The 18,115-nt window shown below is 43.4% G+C and overlaps 2 protein-coding genes across 7 annotated transcripts in view; one reads left to right on the forward strand and one right to left on the reverse strand.

The window, feature by feature from the left end:
- Positions 1-6,700, reverse strand: part of strn3 (striatin 3) — a 37,439-nt gene extending 30,739 nt beyond the window's left edge. For 2 of the 4 annotated variants that reach the window (XM_031890551.1, XM_031890549.1), the window contains exon 1: positions 6,188-6,691. In XM_031890551.1, coding sequence (XP_031746411.1) covers positions 6,188-6,406 — 219 coding nt within the window. In that variant the 5' untranslated portion in view covers positions 6,407-6,691. 4 annotated transcript variants of the gene reach the window in all.
- A 100-nt stretch (positions 6,701-6,800) lies between these two features.
- Positions 6,801-11,544, forward strand: ap4s1 (adaptor related protein complex 4, sigma 1 subunit). Of its 3 annotated transcripts, none has more exons than XM_012968396.3 (6): positions 6,801-6,897; positions 7,751-7,914; positions 8,371-8,457; positions 9,592-9,660; positions 10,549-10,560; positions 11,279-11,544. In XM_012968396.3, the coding sequence occupies exons 2-6, from the start codon at positions 7,777-7,779 to the stop codon at positions 11,405-11,407; spliced, it is 435 nt and encodes a 144-aa protein (XP_012823850.1). In that variant the 5' UTR covers positions 6,801-6,897; positions 7,751-7,776; the 3' UTR covers positions 11,408-11,544.
- Positions 11,545-18,115: the final 6,571 nt, after the last annotated feature.

The raw sequence follows: 18,115 nt of genomic DNA on the forward strand, positions 1-18,115 counted from the left end.
AAAGCATGCCAGAACAATATATACACGTTTAGCCTTGGCTGTAGCATTCTTCATAAAAGCAAACTGAACTGCTGCCCTATTGCTCACAAATAGATAATGCTGTGGCTTTTGCTGTTTATCATTAACTTTTCATATTAAAGACAATTTCTTATGCAACACTAGTGCATTTGCAGTCAGTGGCACACAGCTATAACATGTCTATACTGGAACCATAAATTGGAACTTCTGCAGAAGAAACTTGCTGCAGATGTTGTAATAAATTGGCAAAAAGAATATTTGGCCAGGGCTCCTAAGAAAAGCAAAGGGTAGCCATCAGCCATTGAAAATACATCAGCTTTTAAACTCCGAGAACCAGGTCCCTAAGACAGATCCCAGCAAAATGAGAAAACCATGCAAAACTTTCTATACCTATCGGCTGCATTTGATTTGACAATTTTGCAAATTCTAATCTCGGAGCAACCGCTTGGTTGCGCCCCCCCCACTACTACTTCTGTTTCCCACCTTAACCCTTTCTGCCTTGCTGCTCCTTACATTTGGCGTGCCCTCCCTGAATTCCTCTGGAGAGAATCCTTCCTCAGTGTTTTTAGGACTAAACCCAAAGACTCCCTCTTGGGGCAGTTGCACAGCACCATATCTGGCAACTGGCACTTATATTGAAGTGTCACCCACTGTAACCTACAGCATTCATATCCTCCTTTTTGTGTCTGTAGGTTACTCTCCCATTTAGATTGTAAGCTCTATAGGGCAGGGACCTCCATACTCTTGTTTCTGATTATTAATTATTGCAACCATACCTTGTATTTATTATCATACTTTGTATTTATCTATTATTGTAACTACCCCTTTGTTGTATTTATTGTTCTAATGTACAGCACTGTGTACAGTGTTTTATAAATAAACATATATATGAGAATGTTTTAATAAATATATATATTGGTGGTAACGGAGGAAGGATGTAGCGGACCACCTATGAGATATTTACCCTGGGCCCACCAGTGTGGCTGTTACTTGCTGCACAGCATGCTTTAATGCCAACTAATGCAGTTGTCCCTTACAGATTGCTCAGTCTTTGCCTGCACACACAGAGCTTCTGTACATTCTCACAAGTATAGTTGTCCTATGACAGCTGTGTCCCTCCCCTCAATTCCCATTCATGTAATCTCATGTCAGCAACCTAGGCTCCCAGCTGTTGCTTTCATGACTAGTATATTCCCATAACATGATTGCCACCACCACCAGCCTGCTTGGCTTATGAGTGAGCAAGACAACTGCCATGAAGAAGGACCTCAGTGTGAATGCTTGCACATAACATCCTGAGCCGCTGAATAAAATGAAACTCAGGTCTCATTGGGATCCTATATTTGACAGCTAGTACTAGAGATTCATCATCAATGGCTCCATTGCATTTCCAAGTGGTGTGTTACCACTCAATCACTGGTACCAATAAGATAGAAGTCCCTTGTCTGTCAACCTGTTAAAGTCATAAACAAATATGCATTCCCAAAATAAAAAGATTTGTAAAAAAAAAAAAAAAAACTCAGATACAGTGTTAAACACTAAACTTACACATTTAATCTTCATTGTGCTTTAGTATCAAGTTAAAACTCTCCTGATGCTATGTTCATGGCACAATGCTGCTGTTTAATTTGTATAAAGTATTTATTGGTAGATCAGTGCCAATTAATGCAATTCTCTCACCAATCTATCAATTTTATTCTTACAGTCTCTCATTCATTCTAACCAATCCACCTAAAGCAGTCTTAGCACAGTGAAGCACCAATATTACATGTGCATTTTACAAATTTATTTTCTGGGGTCAATTTCAATACATCTTAATGTGTGCTTTTCACGTATTTAACACCAGCATGCTAAGCAAAGCCTGGAAGTAACTGCTTCTCAAACCAGATGTTCCATTGTGTTTGTGTGCCTTGTACTTTGCACCTTTTATGCTAATGTATGCAACTCATCAATGCAGGCTAAATTGGCACATTGACACTAGATACAGGAGTGGGAATATAACCAGGTAGCTTTGAGAATAGCATTTAAGTGCAAACATTTAGAAATCAGAATTAGCATTTATACTGCCCAAAAAATGTGGTTCTCTGAACTACATAAATGCAATATATGTACATGGGCAGTGCCTCCTCGGGCTAACACTTGTCATACATGCCAAACCTGGACATGTGTAACATTTAAATTAACTTACATTTATAGTATAATGCACTTGTGAAGAGAATGGATCTCACAGTAAGTAGAAGTGCACTAGAAGAGAGCAGAATACATTGAGACCAGTGCTTGACTTATCTGCATTCATGGCTAAATTGCACAGATCAGAATGTGGATAAAGCTCTTGAATACGGAAAACTTATATATTGCTTTATTCATGTGATTAAGGTGGTGATTTATTATGCAACCGGTGTTTACACCGGTGTGGGGATGACAACTGAATACAACATGTTCTCTGTAACAAGATCTATTTGTATCTTCTTACAGGTTATCTTATTTATTTGTTTCCAAACAATGCCATGTCACAGTCCTCCTTGCAACATTTGTTACATACTCCGGTTCTTTAGCAAAACATTGAACTTGCTTCAGAAAAGAGTTTCCCCTTTTCTCCACTATATTGAAGAACTGGCACATACACGTAAGGCCGTGTTATCTTGGCAGGGCATGGAGAGGTATCAATCGGGAGATATAGCATTTGCAGTGTAGCTTTCATCAGGCATAGGGCAGGTTTCAACTGCTGCAATTCTCCCTGAGAGGCAACCAAACCTATTCCTGGCCCCTTAGTAATGAAGCAGTATAAGAGCTACAGAATGCCAGCCATGATGATTCCAGCACAGCAGGAATGCTCGGAAACAAAACAAGCCACATGTTCCGGCTATAGGAACTGGCCCTGTGCACAGGCCAAGCTTACGCCATTCCTAACATATGAATAGGATTTTGTAATGGTATCTGCCACCGAGGGGATTTGAGTTTGTCAAGAAACAACAGTTCTTTTACTGCAAGAGCAACTGCAGCTTCTGGGATGGAATCCTATGAAATCTAAAAGGCAACATAACAGCAAAAATGAAAAATGTTTAAGAAAGCGCAATCCTGGAAAGTGATATAATAAGAGATATTTTAATATGCTTGTGTTTTGCTTGTTGCGTAAATTAAAACCTTAGATTTGGTTTTCTCACAGCACCAAGGTTTTGTAAATTGTACTAAATAATAAAATACATAGAGGTGTATGTTGACTGTATACCTGTAAGTTGTCACCTACACTAAATAGAGGCATAAGCTTGCCGTTACTGTTCATTTAAGTCCCCTGGATATTTGTGCCTCCAAAGTGATTTAATTTAGACATGGAAGGTGATACGGTTTGTTACTGAGGGCTGGAGCCTGACCCACTATCACTTTAGCAAGGTGATCTCACTTGGTGATGTTACAATTATTTTCAGGAGATGACACTTCTTAGGGCCTTGTTTTTTTGCAATATGATATCCAGTAAATAGTATGACAAGTCTTAAGTGTAGTCGCACAAGAGAAGTGTTAACCCCTGTGCAGCCAATGAGTGGGAATTTAGAGAAACCCACCACTGACTGTAGAGTTAAAGCACAAGAATGTTCTCAGACCTGCCTTACATAGATGAAAGCCATTGCAACCTGGCAATTTGTTGCTATGCGGGAAGTACTTGTGCAACTACATTTGCCCAGTGTTAAATTGGACGCCAGAAGTTACAGCACTAAACAAATGTGTATGCAGTGTTTATAATACAGGTAACACTTGTCAATTGCAATCAAAAAGTGCAGAAATATATTGAAACCTAGCATTTTTTTAAAAAGATTTCTGAATAACCATTTTCACCTTATCAACTGTCTATCAGGAAAATGAAAGCCCAAATGACTAGTAAGTGTAAAATGGGCCTAACAGCACAAACTTTTTAGACCTTTCTTACTAACAGAGTTAAATTTGGGAAAGAACTGGTGAATGAAAAGGTTTGTACAAGTTGAGTAGCTGAAAGCCTCCTGGGTTTCCAGCAGCTGTTGGGTCTTCTCTCTCTATTGTGACTGCCCTGGATAAGGTTATAGCATATGGTGTCATAAAGGCTAAGTGTAACACACTGCTGCTGATTCCCAGCACATGGACACCCTGTTGGACACTTACACTTTACTGCCAAATGGGAAGGATCATAACTGTTTCTTTGAGTTTTACAGAAGTTTAGATACAAAGTAACTAGTAATCTGATTGCAATGGCAGCATGGAAGTCAGGACTAGAATTGCTAACGGCTTGATCAGAAGCGCCGCCTTTTGCTAATGTATCTTTGTAACATCCAAAGGAACTCAAATAGCAGCAATATTCTGCACAAAGGGAACACAAAGTCATACAAACTGGGCAAATGCCGAGCGAAACACAACTAATCAATACTAGCCAAAGTCAGAGAACCTCAGAGCCTTGTGAGCAAGGCAGATACATCACCTGCTTATAGAAGGTTGCAGTTCTAGATTTATAAAAATTCTCCCAATTCTCCTAAATGTGACACTGGCTACATGTAGAGCCTGCCAACCCTCACCATGTGCCTTGCTTTCTAGGGATATAGAAATAGAACTAATCAGTATTAACAAAGACAAACATGCCATATTACAATAGAACCCCTGATTTTATGTACCTGGATTTAACATTTTCCCATTATTGATAGTTTTTCAGTTTTCCCATACAAGCAAGTGGCGTCTTGTTCCCCCCCAGATTTTATACCATTTTGACACCATCCACTGGGACATGTAAAATCGGGGTTCCACTGTATCCTGATTAGGCTATTCATTGTCAGCCACTGAAAATTAAGCAACAATTAAGCTATTCTTGATTGATATAGTATCACAAACATCTTAGTGAATACCCCAGTTTCAGGACAGTTATTCACATACACACACAGTTAGCCAACATAATAAAAGGAGCACCACCACCAATCAATTCCAGCGTACTAGCACTGGGATAGAAACAAAAGCTCATACATGGCCTTCACAATTACACATACCTACCTAAGTCAGTAGTTAAAATGTGAATAGAGTTTTTATTCACTGCACTTAATTATAACATGTTTAATATAGGGTTTATAAAAGGTATGGGCAGAATAGACAAGAATGCATAGGATTAGATCAAACAATGTGTGGATTAAAGTAAAGTTGCACTTGAAAATAAAGGACGGGCATTTTCATTACCTGTGAATACAATAGGATCTTAGAACAGGATGGACCTGTGCAACCAATGGAACACTTTATAAGTTTAAAGACCTATGTAGAACAATCTGCCTGGCTCAGACTGGGCACTAGCCCACATATAGGCTATCCTCACTCACTGTGGTGTAGCTCTGCTACTTTGAGATTTGGGGAATAAGTCTAATACAGCTTACAATCCTATCTGTCACCCTGCAAGCCCACTGGGGTCAGCATGACCTGGGCAGCTGAAGTGAGGCAAATGAATGCCTGCAGACAAGATCACTAGGTGCCGGCCCTGGGAATGACAGGAGCAACAGGGCAGTCACTTGGCCCAGTCATTACAGTCCAGTTACCCACTGTCACTGCTCTGTCCTGAGCTGGAGAGGAGAGACAGGCCTTCCCCAGGGGGAGGCTGCTAATGGGAGCAGAATGTCGGCCACGTAGGCCCCTATATAGATAAAAAGAAAGGTTCCATGGCATTGCAAGAAGGTTGGGCTCTCAATATGTGGGAGGGTTGTCCCACCTGGGCCCTATGAACGCTGCAGAACTACAATTCCCAGCAACCCCTGGTCAGTGGTGGGTGGGACGCTAAAACCCAGCTAGAGGGCAACAGATTGCCCCCCTGATCTGTATAGGGACAATATCTGACAACTGTTACACACTTGCAATTCTTCCCCACAAGGGAGCCATGAGATACTGGGGGTCCAGAGCAAATGCCCTCTCTGCCCTACCCTAAAAGCGAGCCTGCCAAAATGGCGACCTGAAAGTAACCGAGCAAGGCCCCGCTTCCTGTCACTGCATTCCCCCTGGGCACCTGTGCCGGACTCCCCGCAGCTCATACACAGCCGGAGTGTGCCGGGGGTGCGGGGAGATGTAGTTCAGCTGGGAATGAGGAAAGGCCAGAGACGGGTGCGAGTCTGTAGGGGGCGCCACACTGCCATCCCGGTGGGGCCCCCCGTCTCTCCCTATTGTTCCCCGGACCCCTCACCTGCAGCTCGGCCTTCTCCACCTCCCAGTGCGCTCTCTCCATCTCGAAGCGGGCCCACTCGTGTTGGATGTAGTGCAGGATCCCGGGGATAGTGTACTGAGGGGGGCGGCTGGCTAGCTCACAGCCAGGCTCAGATGGGGCTCCCTGGGACTGGGCCGGACCCACGGCCTGCAACCTCGGAGACGCGGCCATTCCTCCGGCCGCCGGGAGATCCTCCATCCCGCCGCTACCAACCCTCTCGCAAGGACTCCGCTACAAGTGACGCGTCCCGTTAGGGGGCAAATAGCTCCCCGGTGCCAGTCAGGAGAGAAGCAGTGAGATGGAGCGGCCGGTAACTCTCGCCCCCCCGGAGGGGAGCCCGCCGCCGTCCCGTCTATAAGTTGCGCACAAGCGCACTCCTGATATTGCCCATTTGTTATCTGTCACTTCCCCCCCGGGGTCCGGTAAGCTCCGCGGGGCACTCTGGGAAACACCGGCCTCACACACCGCCTCCCGCTGACAGCGTCAAGGCGCATGCGCGGGCCTAGCGGACTGACGTCACAAAGGCAATATGCGTCACGTGATCCCCGCCCCGCCCAGAGGGCTAGTAGTGACGTAGTTCCGCATGGAATGGTGACAGCCGAATGCTACCGGAAATCATTGTTGGTTAGCCGGCCGCTCCACTGATGGGATGCTCCCGCCTTGAACGGGTAACCGGCCGTCGCTTTCAGGTTTCGTTGAGTGGCTGAGAGATTTTATTCGCCGGCCCCTGGAGCCGTGATCTAAATAGAAACGTGTTTTATCAGCCTGAGGAGGGTTTAGCAAATGGGGAGCCAATTAGATTCACTGTGCACACACTACATACAGTATGCATACAGTAGCAATGGCCACCTCGTATCTACAGTGAATTCAGTAAGCAGCTTCTGCCTATCCTTGCCTGTGCCATTGTTCTCTCCCATAGCCTGCAGCCCGCTATTCCCTAGGCTCCATGTGAGTTTCATGCCAGTATAAATACGTTGCAATAGTATGACTTGAGGCTTGGGATACCGGCAGCTTGTTGGTGCTGGCCTGAGAGTGTTCAGACAGTAGGGACTAAAAAGTGGTAAAGGGATGGGGCAGAAAGAATGCCCTTAGTCTCCTCACTGGCCCTGCAGATAAATGTCAGTGTGGCCCTTGGTCACCATGGCCACTTCCCATTCACAGGCAGGGGGGCTCTTGAGTTCAGGTATTGTGGCTGGCCGGAGGTACCCCAGTCCAACACTGGTCTTATTTCTAAATATTCTCATTTAGAAATGTGGTCAGTAAGCTGCAAGTTGCAGCCAATCAGAAATCCCCCTATCTGTATCCCACCAGATCCCTGTAGTTTCAGGCTGATAATAAGTGAGCTCCTATTTCCACCTTACACCTTTATGCTGGTGTTTGGTACATTTCAGTTCAAGATAGTGCTAAATCCTCTTGCTCCATCAACAAGCAAGGACCTTAAACCATGACACAAGAGACACCCTTTGTTGCCGCTATAAGCATCTATAGCCTGCATTGTACATTAGGACATCTAACCTGATGTTTTATATACATCCTTTCCAGCTCTGGATAGCAGCTCGTCTGTAGAGATGATCAAGTTCTTCCTCATTGTGAACAAGCAGGGACAGACCAGGTTGTCAAGATACTATGAACGCATGGAAGTCCAGAGACGGACACTGCTGGAATCTGACGTCATCAAATTGTGTCTGTCACGTTCCAAGGATCAGGTGAATACTGCGTTATGGAGGTTGTAGGATAGTGACAATCCCTGCCTCCTTACCTCCCCTTTTATCTGTTTAGATGGAGCCTACCCTTATTTTCCCTTATGCACACACTCTGGGTAGATGTTGATATTGCCTTATGGAGTGAGGCAAAATATCAGGCCTAGCCCAAAGGTATGTAATCAACACACACTGTTTGTTTACATTTTTAGCTGGATGGGGCCCAGGCTGCTTTATTGTTAATACCCCTGTGTAAATATTACCATTGTGCCTCTTTGCTACTCCTTGGCAGTTAATGGCAGATTTTACTTTATACATTTATTAAGACCCTCACAATTGGAGCAATAGCAATGATCAACCCCAGTAAAACTTCTCTTGATCTTTTAATCTTTGGATTTTCTTATGTTCTCTCTCCTAGTAGAGAAATAATACTTCTTATCCTAATTCTTCTCTTCCCATCAGTGTTCCTTCATAGAGTACAAAGACTTTAAGCTGGTGTACAGGCAATATGCATCTCTCTTCATTGTCGTTGGAATCGATGAATCTGAGGTAAGGTGCTGGTTTAAATGCTTAAAGCGATACCAACGTGTTCCTATGAAAATGCATAGGAACATATCAGCATTAGTAAAGAGTTGTGTCATGAAAATATTTGTAGCCAAAGTCCCCTAAAGCTGTTCCCAGCCACTCCAACATGGCTAAAGGCTCCTCAGCAGTTGTGTCACCAATGCTGGGTGGGGGTTGGTGCAATTTTTTCATAGGCCAGAGTACTGTATTCAGTCAGAGTGACTGACATAACTGCAGAGGAGCCTTTAGCCATGTCAAAGTGTTGACTTCAGCAAGTATTGCTGGGCTGGGAGTGGCTTTAGGCTTAAGGGGACTTTTGGCTAGAAGGATTTTCATGCCACAACTTTGAACTAACACTGACACATTTCTGTTGATTTTCATAGGAACATGTCAGTATGACTTTGAGGGCTTAGAAGGCTCTGAAAGAAGGCTAAGCCTCCAAGTATAGTAAAAAAAAAAAAAAAAAACTAAAAAAGTTTGGGATGTCCAACCTGGGCAATGATGGACAAGGTGTTATGTCACAGTGTCAAAAGGTCCAAAAATTCCTTCCCATTGTGGATAGTGAAAATCAGCAATTTTTATTACTCGCAATGGTGATACATTTTTGGGCAATTTTTTCACTGTAACAATATGCCTTGCCTGTCATTGCACAGGTTGGACATCCCAGATTTATTGCCCTAAATGAAGGTGCTGGGGCAGGATGTAGCCTTCCAGTGGATGTTTATGTATAACATCCTAATTTTAACGGAATTTGGCTTAAGAGATTGTTATTTATCAAGTAACTTAGCAGCTGAATGGAAAAAGCCGCACAGTACTGATCTTGCCAGTGAACATTAACCCGTTAGTGTTGCCTAATGGAAAACCGTTCTTCCAGCTACAATAAGAAATCACATGTATCATAGGTTTATGTTATTATTAGGGCCTAGAGCATTTTTACTGCTCCACTTCTGTCTTATGTGCCTAATCCTCTAGGTGGGAAGTTCTTATTGCAGGACCCACTGACCCTGCTTTATTATATGTATGTTTGTAGTGTATTGTAGAGAACGCTCAAGTCTTTTAGCTTTTATAAACGAGTGATAATATTCATGTTATATCTGTCTGCACTTTCCATCTTTGTAGAATGAAATGGCAGTTTTTGAACTCATTCATAATTTTGTGGAGGTTTTGGACAAGTACTTTAGCAGAGTGGTGAGTGTCTATTAACTATGCCAGTACATCATTTCCTGTGTAAGTCCTTAAAGGGACCCCTTGTCATTTCTCCCACGAGGAGACAAGATTTTTTTTTTATTTATTTTTTTTAAGATTTTATGTATATGTTTTATAACAACAGAAAAGTGTAATCAGCACATAATTCAGGTGTTGCTTGTTCAGTATTATGCATCTCCTTACAGTGGAGAGCTTAACTATACATATAGTGATTAGTGTAGTAATGTAGTACAGGTAGACAATGGTGGAAGTACTGTAGTGTATCTGGGGGACTTTATCTCACTAGAGCATTAATTGTTTAAATATGTAGGTCTAGGGCTTTAACAGAGGGCTCGCTTTAGGAAAAGCTTTTAGCCAAGGGCCCCAGACTGTGAAACAGCGTCTGACCATATTTGTCAGTTTTATCACTAGGAGCCTATCATTCACAAGGAGGAGGCAGAATATTTTTTGCCTGTAGCACACCATGTATTTTAACTGTCTCTTCATGTCATCACAAACAGAACACAGAGGATAGCTTCCTAGTACTAGGAGTAAAGCACAGTAAGTGGCCCCAGACATCCCCATCCCATGTATTTAGGATTACATGCTTCCAATTGTTGCCATTCAGAGGCAACCTGTAGTGATGAATTGGTCTTTGAGTGCCATAAAACAAATTGAATCCCAGAATTAGAAGAGATCAGTTATTGGCCACAATCTACCAAATATGTCACCTACAGCAGTGTATCCCAAGCCCAAGAAAGGGAACTGATTGGCTTGTGTTACGGGGAGAGGGGTTAAAAATCTGGACAAAGAAGACAAGTTTAGAGGAAAATGAATAGAGGGGGAGCAAATGTGCTTGTTTCTAATTCCCTTTGCTTATCTGTTTTGCAGAGTGAACTGGATGTATCCTTTTCTGAGCTGTATGGACTTTTTCCTGCAGGGGGCTGTAGTGAGTTTGAGCCTTAGGGCACAGTTTGTAACTATGATGCCTTGATTGTCATTGTGAATTTCTGTTACAGACATTGGCAGACACTGTTACACTGAGGTATAATATTCACTTTATTATACAGCATGCCAGAAAAAAACGCACCTATTGTAGCCATATCTAATGGAACTTAAAAGAACTTAAATAATGGTTGCATTATTATCTAGCAAATAAAAAAAATTACAGCTGCTCTCACCTTAGGCAACTTTCCGTGGTGCAAAGTCTCCGAGACGTATGGCAGCGCCCCAACAATGTATAGAATAAAGCAGAAATAGAGACTGCTCTCAAACAAAATTCAGCTTTTTTTTATGCCAATGTACCACAAAAACATTGTTTTGTACCAATGTATGAGTACATGTATGGCTAGCTTTAATTTATGTATGGTGTTTGCCTGGACTGGGATACAAAATCAGCTCTGGCATTTCAAGTACACAGAGACCCAAACAGCCCAATAAATAGTGAGTGTCTATGGCATCTTACAGCAGCTCCTCTGGCATTTGCCAGACTCCACTGATTGTCAGTCTGGGCCTGGACAGGTTGGCAACAAAAGCCAGTTTTAGTAATATGGTAAGGGGAAGCCTTACCCTTCCCTTTCTTAGAGTCAGTGATCAATTCCTTGACTGGGTGGCCTTACAGATTATGTTTAACCTGGATAAAGTGCATATCATTTTGGATGAGATGCTGTTAAATGGCAGCGCAGTAGAGACCAATAAGACTCGGATACTCGCTCCCCTGCTTGTGCTGGACAAAGTGGGAGACAGCTGACAATCCTGAGAGACACAGATAGGAGTGACCTAAAGGAAAACCATGCTTCTGGTATATATGTCAAGCAATGCAGCTCTTATTTAAAACACTTATGTATATAAACTGTTTTGTTTTTAATTAAAAATATTTTTCTTAAAGTATGTGTCACTGGATTATCCCAATATGAAACACTCATGCATTAAGTTCTAAAGTGTGCCCTGTTAGTCTCTGTGCTCACACACAACCAAGGCATGCATGTATAATAAGTTACATCAGCCAATAAATGGACAGAGCTGTATCCCTTCCTCCCACATTTCTGCCTCTAAAGCTGGCCATACACGCACCGATAATATCGTACGAAACCTCGTTTCGTACGATATTCAATGCGTGTATGGCAAGTCGGCGAGTCGACCGATATCGCAGGAGGCTGCTGATATCGGTCGACTCACCAATCGGGCCAGTTAAAAGATTTTGATTGGGCGCCATAGAAGGCACCTGACCAAAATCTGCCTTCAGCGCTGAATCGGCAGAAGGAGGTAGAAATCCTATTGTTTCTACCTCCTTATCTGCCTGTTTCAGCCCTGAAGGTTAGTGGCGGATCTGATGATCTTTTGTGCGACCGATGGTCGTGCCACCTTTACTGTAGAACCATTATGAAGAACAGGTGAACCTTCAGAAGAAGCTGCTGTATGAAAGGTTGGTATATGTGCCTATAATTTCCCATCGTTATAACAGTTATGCTGAACAAATAGAATGTTTAAGAACTGTTAGGAGCTGTTTATTTGTCTCCACCATCATCTAGATCTTATAGGTCTTAACTTGAGAGATTGAATTCCAGACAAAGAAAAGAGAAAATGCTTCATAGCATTCTGGAATAACATTTTGCCTCTGTGGGCCTATAGCTGCAGACCTTCCATTCATGCTAACATTCCTCTCTTATGTTTCATCAGTGCAGACGCGTGGGTTATGTCTAGCTTCACCTCTGGAGGCAGGACAGAAGAATTTGACTCTTGACCCCTCCCTCAGGATATATTGGCTGGCTCCACCTCTCTTCCCCAGTTCTTTTGTCCTGCCTTGGCATAGCGCCCAACTGTCACGACTTTCACGGGACAGTCCCTCTTTTGACAGTTCAACCCACAGTCCCCGATTCTTACTGAAAAGTCCCTCATTTCCCTTTGATCTCCTGCACTGAATCTAAAAAAGATACAAACAAAGCTTTTGGCAGAGAGCCCAGAAATCTTAACGAGCGTCACCTGCACATTGTGCAGATACATTGTTTCTCACATTTAATTAAATAAGTGAGCTTTTGGCAGAGAGCCCAGAAAGGTAAAAAGCCCCCCCCCTGCACTGAGATACAATTGTAACTAATAAGCTACACAGGTCTCTTGGGGGAACTGAGACTTGCAACTTAAAGGCAATTTCACCTTTTTCACCATAACTTCAATAACACATAAAACAGGACCCCAAAACCCCCAGAAATGTGTTCAGACTTATATAACCTGCCAAATTTAGTCAAATGGGAGTGGTATTTAGGGGGTGTGGTCACAAAAATGGGCATGGTCAAAAATTTGCTGCACACAGCATTTATTTTTGTCACTCTTTCCGTTTTCCGTGGATTATAACTGCTAATTCCACTTGCACTTTGCAGCAAGTAGAATTAGTAGTTATAATCCACAAACTTGTACATCTTATGGACTCAGGGTAAAGCATACAAAGCTGCCCACATACCCAAGACCCAGAGAGGCAATACTGCTTATTCCAGAAAAAGACTGGATTTGGGGTAGGACATGCAGAGCTGACACTTAGCCTAGACCCAAGGGGTCAGTGCTGTTGGTACAGGAAAATGATGTGCACTCCGGGTAGGGCATGTAGAGCTGTCCACACACCCTGCAGCCGGAGCCAGTACTGCTTAACCAAGAAGATCGAGGATTAGGGTAGGGCACTCGGAGCTGTCTACAACCCTAGAGCCCTATTGTAGCATAACTAAATCCACAGGGCTGTGTGATCAATGTCAGGCATGCAGAGCTGCCCAACTGATATGCGCAACCCCAGCAAACCTGCAAGTGTTTATAGTTGGAAGCCTACACATATTCTGTGCCAATAAATGAAAGTGTTTTAAAGTAATGAAAATATATTGTACTGTTGTCCTGCACTGGCAAAAGTTGTGTGTTTGCTTCAGAAACCCTACAATATTTTATTTAAACAAGCTGCTGTGTAGCCATGGGGGCAGTCATTCAGTCTGAAAAAAGGAGAAAAGGCACAGGATACTTAGTAAATAACAGAAAAGTTCTGTAGGATACAGTAGGATTCTATCTGCTTATGTTATGTGCCTTTTCTCCCTTTTTCACACTGATGGCTGCCCCGATGGCTACTCAGCAACATGTTTACCTAAACTATAGTAGTATTACTGAAGCCTGACTGCAGGTTACCTAAACAATTTTACAATACTCATCCCATTCCGGAGGAACAGTGTAAGCTGTGGGATAAGTGGACTCCACAAATGCCAGACCACAGCTTTCAAGGATCCAATGGAAAAGAAATTGGAAGCCTCCCTAAAACGGACATACAGCCGACACAAGCAGCGTCTATACTACGCCTGGCAGCTGCGGCAGCACGGTTGGCCCGCACAGTCACACACTGGGCTAACAAAGTCACCCAAATCCCTTCTTCAACAGCTGACAGATTCTGTGATGGAAATTCTCTGCCTAGCCACCAAGTCGTACAGTTGATTCAGTAATGGCCAGTCAGCACTCTATATGGCTATGACACTGGTTGGGAGACACAGCATCAAAGTACAAGTTGTTAAATATACAGGAGACTTCCTATTCGGACCAGACCTAAAATCACATAGATAATCACAGAGGTGGTGAGAAAAAAAAGTACCACCCCCCCCCCCCCTCCCCTGGAAAGAAGGGTCAGAGATGGATCCACCTAACAGGTTCACTAACAGAAGGAACTGGTCCTCACACAATAACATTTTTTATTCCTTTCTTAACACTAACGGTGACACCAAAGGAACACAACAAAGCAGCCCACAGTGGCTACAATCCGGCAGGCCTAAAGAACCCACTCTATGAAAAATCAGTTCTGCATGACTAACCCCCTTAAAACAGACAGCACTTTCAGTTCGTGGCACTCCCCTTCAGCCTTTGTATGGCCTGAGGGTATTCACAAAAGTCATGGCACCAGTCACAGCCTACATGAGAACCATGGGACTATATGTTCTACCCTGACTCAACAACATCCGGCTAAAAGACCCAATCGCAAGCCAAGTGACCAGGAATACACATATGTGCCATCTTGTTCCATCTCAGAAGGTTCTCTTTTTAGGCCTGCTGTTCAATTCAAGACTCCAGATGGTGCAAGTACCAGAGGACAAAATCTACACCCTCATTTCAAAAACTGAAATCTACAACTACAATGCCGGAAGCAATACTGTATGCCAGATTCCACATGCAACCACTACAACATAAAATCCTGCGATGCTGGAACATAGACCATTACAACCTCCAACAGTACATTCCTCTCTCACCAATGACAAAAGAGAGTCTAGAATGATGGCTGATCCAAGCACATCTCACACCAGGCAGGAGCTGGGCTCAGCCGGACTGGGACATAGACAGATGCCAGCAAGTTTAGATGGGGTGCGGTGTATCACACATTGCAAGGTCTGTGAACATCTCAGGAATCTCTCCGTCCTAGAGTTGTGGACCATCGTATTAGCACTACAGGACTGGTCCTACCTCCTTCTAGACCTTCCTGTCCATTAGACAATGCTACAGCAATGGCCTACTGTATATCAGTGCTGTCCAACTTCTGTGGTACTGTTTTGACTACTCCTCTTTTTTTAATTGCACCAACTAGTTATGGGCAGAAAAGATGGTCACAGCAATCTCAGCTGTGTTCATACCAGGGGTTATCAATTGCAAAGCGGACTTCCTAAGCAGGCAGACAATAGACCAGGGAGTGGAGCTTACACAACAAAGTGTTCCAGCAGTTGGTGATAAAATGGACCCTGTCAGACATCAATATCTTAAGCTTTCGTACGATATTCGGTGCGTGTATGGCATGTCGGCGAGTCGACCGATATCGCAGGAAGCTGCTGACGACTCGCCGATCGGCCAGGTTAGAAAATTTTGATCGGGCGCCATAGAAGGCGCCTGACCAAAATCTGCCGTCAGGGCTGAATCGGCAGAAGGAGGTAGAAATCCTATTGTTTCTACCTCCTTATCTGCTGTTTCAGCCCTGACTGTGTGTCCACGTGTATGGCCAGCTTTAGTGTCAAGACACAACTTCAAAGTTCCTTGTTACTTTTCAAGGACCAGGGATATGGGAGCAACATATGTGGATGCACTGGTGATTCCGTGGGTATTCAACAAAGTCTGTGCCCTTTTTGATAGCAAAAACTACGGCCAAAAGGGTGTCTGAGATGGCTGCACTGCCCTGCAAAGAACCATGGCTAATCATTCACAGAGATAAGGCAATCATCCGGATGGTACCGTTTTTCCTCCCTAAAGTAGTTTCGGGGTTCCACATTAGCCAAGAACTCATCCTACCAACCTTTTGTCTCAAACCAGCTATGACAGCGAAGAGCAGCTGCACAAGCTGAATGTAGTTAGGGCGATTAGGATATATGGGACACAATACTGCAACCTTCAGAAAATGTGACTCCATCTTAGTTTCTTACGCCTATGTTCACAAAGGCCAGGTGATTTCCAAAAGAACAGTTGCAAGGTGGCAGGTTGATGCTATTATCCAGGCCTATGGACTACAATACAGACAACAACCTTTTCAAGTGAGCATAGAGTACTTCATGGGCACTTCACAATGTAGCTACACTGGAGCCAATCTGCTGAGCAGCCACTTGGGCCTCACCAAATACCTTTATTAAAGAAACAGTAACACCAAAAAATGAAAGTGTTTTAAAGTAATTAAAATATAATGTACAGTTGCTCTGCACTGGTAAAACTGGTAAGTTTGCAACAGAAATGCTACTAAATTAGCTGCTATGTCAACACGGGGGCAGCCATTGAAGCTGGGAAAAAGGAGAAAAGGCACAGGCACATAGCAGATAACAGATAACATTTGTAGAATATAATGGGGTTTTATCTGTTATCTGCTAAGTAACCTGTGCCTTTTCTCCTGTAAATGGCTGCCCCCGTGGCTACACAGAAGCTTTATTATATAAACTATAGTAGTCTTTCTAAGGAAAACACACCAGTTGTACCAGTGCAGGGCAGCATTACATTATATAGTAATTACTTTTATAGACTTTAATTTTTTGGTGTTACTGTCCCTTTAAGTTCTATAAGTTACGTGTGTGCTTCTACTCCAGCCATGTTTAGCAGGATAGTTTTACAAGCCGCTGTGGCATAATGTCTTCTCTGACCAATATGCCTAGTTGTTTGTTCTACCCACCCCATTGAGGGACAGCTTTTGGATGTTCCCACACATCTACACTGACAGGAGAGCCATCTAGAGGAAAGGGGATTTTCCTTTTTTTTTTTGTAGGCCCAAACTGTCAGTGCAGTAAGTCCCACCCAGGGTGATTTAATATCAGCCGATATAATATTATCTTTCTCTTAGTTCTATTTTTGTCCCTTGACCTTTCTTCCGACTTTTTCTATATATACACACCACCTCATCAAACTTTACAGCAGAAGTGGGGAAGAGAGGTAAAGCCAGCCTGTATATTCTGAGGGAGGGGTCAAGAGTCTAATCCTTCTGTCCTGCCTCCAGAGGTGAAGCTAGACATAACCCACACTTCTGCACTGACAGTTGGGGCCTATGAGAAAAGGATTTTCCAGTCCAAAGTCCCCTTTTCCTCCCTGTAGGAGGCAGGAGTCATTGTCCCTTTTTCCAAAGATAAGAAGAAACAAGGGTTTTATTCCATCCTCTTTTGAATTCCAAAAACGGACAGAGGTGTGTGCCCCATCATGGATCTCAAGGGACTCGGTCTCTGAGTCAGGCGCTTCACCTTGCAGACGGAATCTATCCGTGCAGTTGCTAAAACAGTGGATCCTGGGAAGTTTCTTTTCCTTATCCGATATCAAGGTCACTTACCTACATACCCCCATTCACAAGGCCCACCATCGATATCTTCACTTTGACATCGTAGGGAGGCACTTCCAGTTTGTTGCCTTACCCTTCGGCCTTGCAACCTCTTCCTGGGTCTTTTGCAAGGTCTTGACCCCAGTGATGATATTCCACCATTCACAGGGATTTTCAATTATTCACTACCTAGATGATATGCCCATTAAGTCTCCCTCTATCCACCAGAACCATTCCCGCTATAAACAAATGAATCCTCAAAAAACCTCAAGGCTGGATAATCAAGACTTCAACAAGTCATCCCTAAAGCCGACTTAGGAAATTAATAACTTTTTTTCAAACTCTTGTGTCCCTCTGGTGCATGCCACAAGCCAATCATGGCCTTTCCAGTCTCTTCCTTTTGTCCCCAGAATCGGGAGCGGGTCAGAACCATATTCATAACAAAAGTTTGTCCAGGAGAGCACAAACTTCCGAGACAGCTCCTGGAAATCTTCAGATCGATCAGTGCACCACCCCAATACTTGGCTGTTCCATTTAACTGCCTGGCTATTGATACTAAAGTCCTCAGGAAACAAGGGCTGAAGTAGAGGCTTATTGCTACTATGATTTCCAAAGTATTGCCCTTTTGTTCCATATTCTAGTTGTGTTTGGTAAAACTATAACATTGAATAAAGTTCT

The sequence above is a fragment of the Xenopus tropicalis genome, chromosome 8, assembly GCF_000004195.4.
Source record: "Xenopus tropicalis strain Nigerian chromosome 8, UCB_Xtro_10.0, whole genome shotgun sequence".
In the NCBI taxonomy this organism is placed as follows: Eukaryota; Metazoa; Chordata; class Amphibia; order Anura; family Pipidae; genus Xenopus; species Xenopus tropicalis.

Excerpts from the sequence above, each read along its gene's own strand:
- ap4s1 (XM_012968396.3), top strand. The coding sequence starts at position 7,777 with ATGATCAAGTTCTTCCTCATTGTGAACAAGCAGGGACAGACCAGGTTG. Across the intron at positions 7,915-8,370 it reads TGTCACGTTCCAAGGATCAG|TGTTCCTTCATAGAGTACAA; the intron begins GTGAATACTGCG and ends TCTTCCCATCAG. Across the intron at positions 8,458-9,591 it reads TTGGAATCGATGAATCTGAG|AATGAAATGGCAGTTTTTGA; the intron begins GTAAGGTGCTGG and ends CCATCTTTGTAG.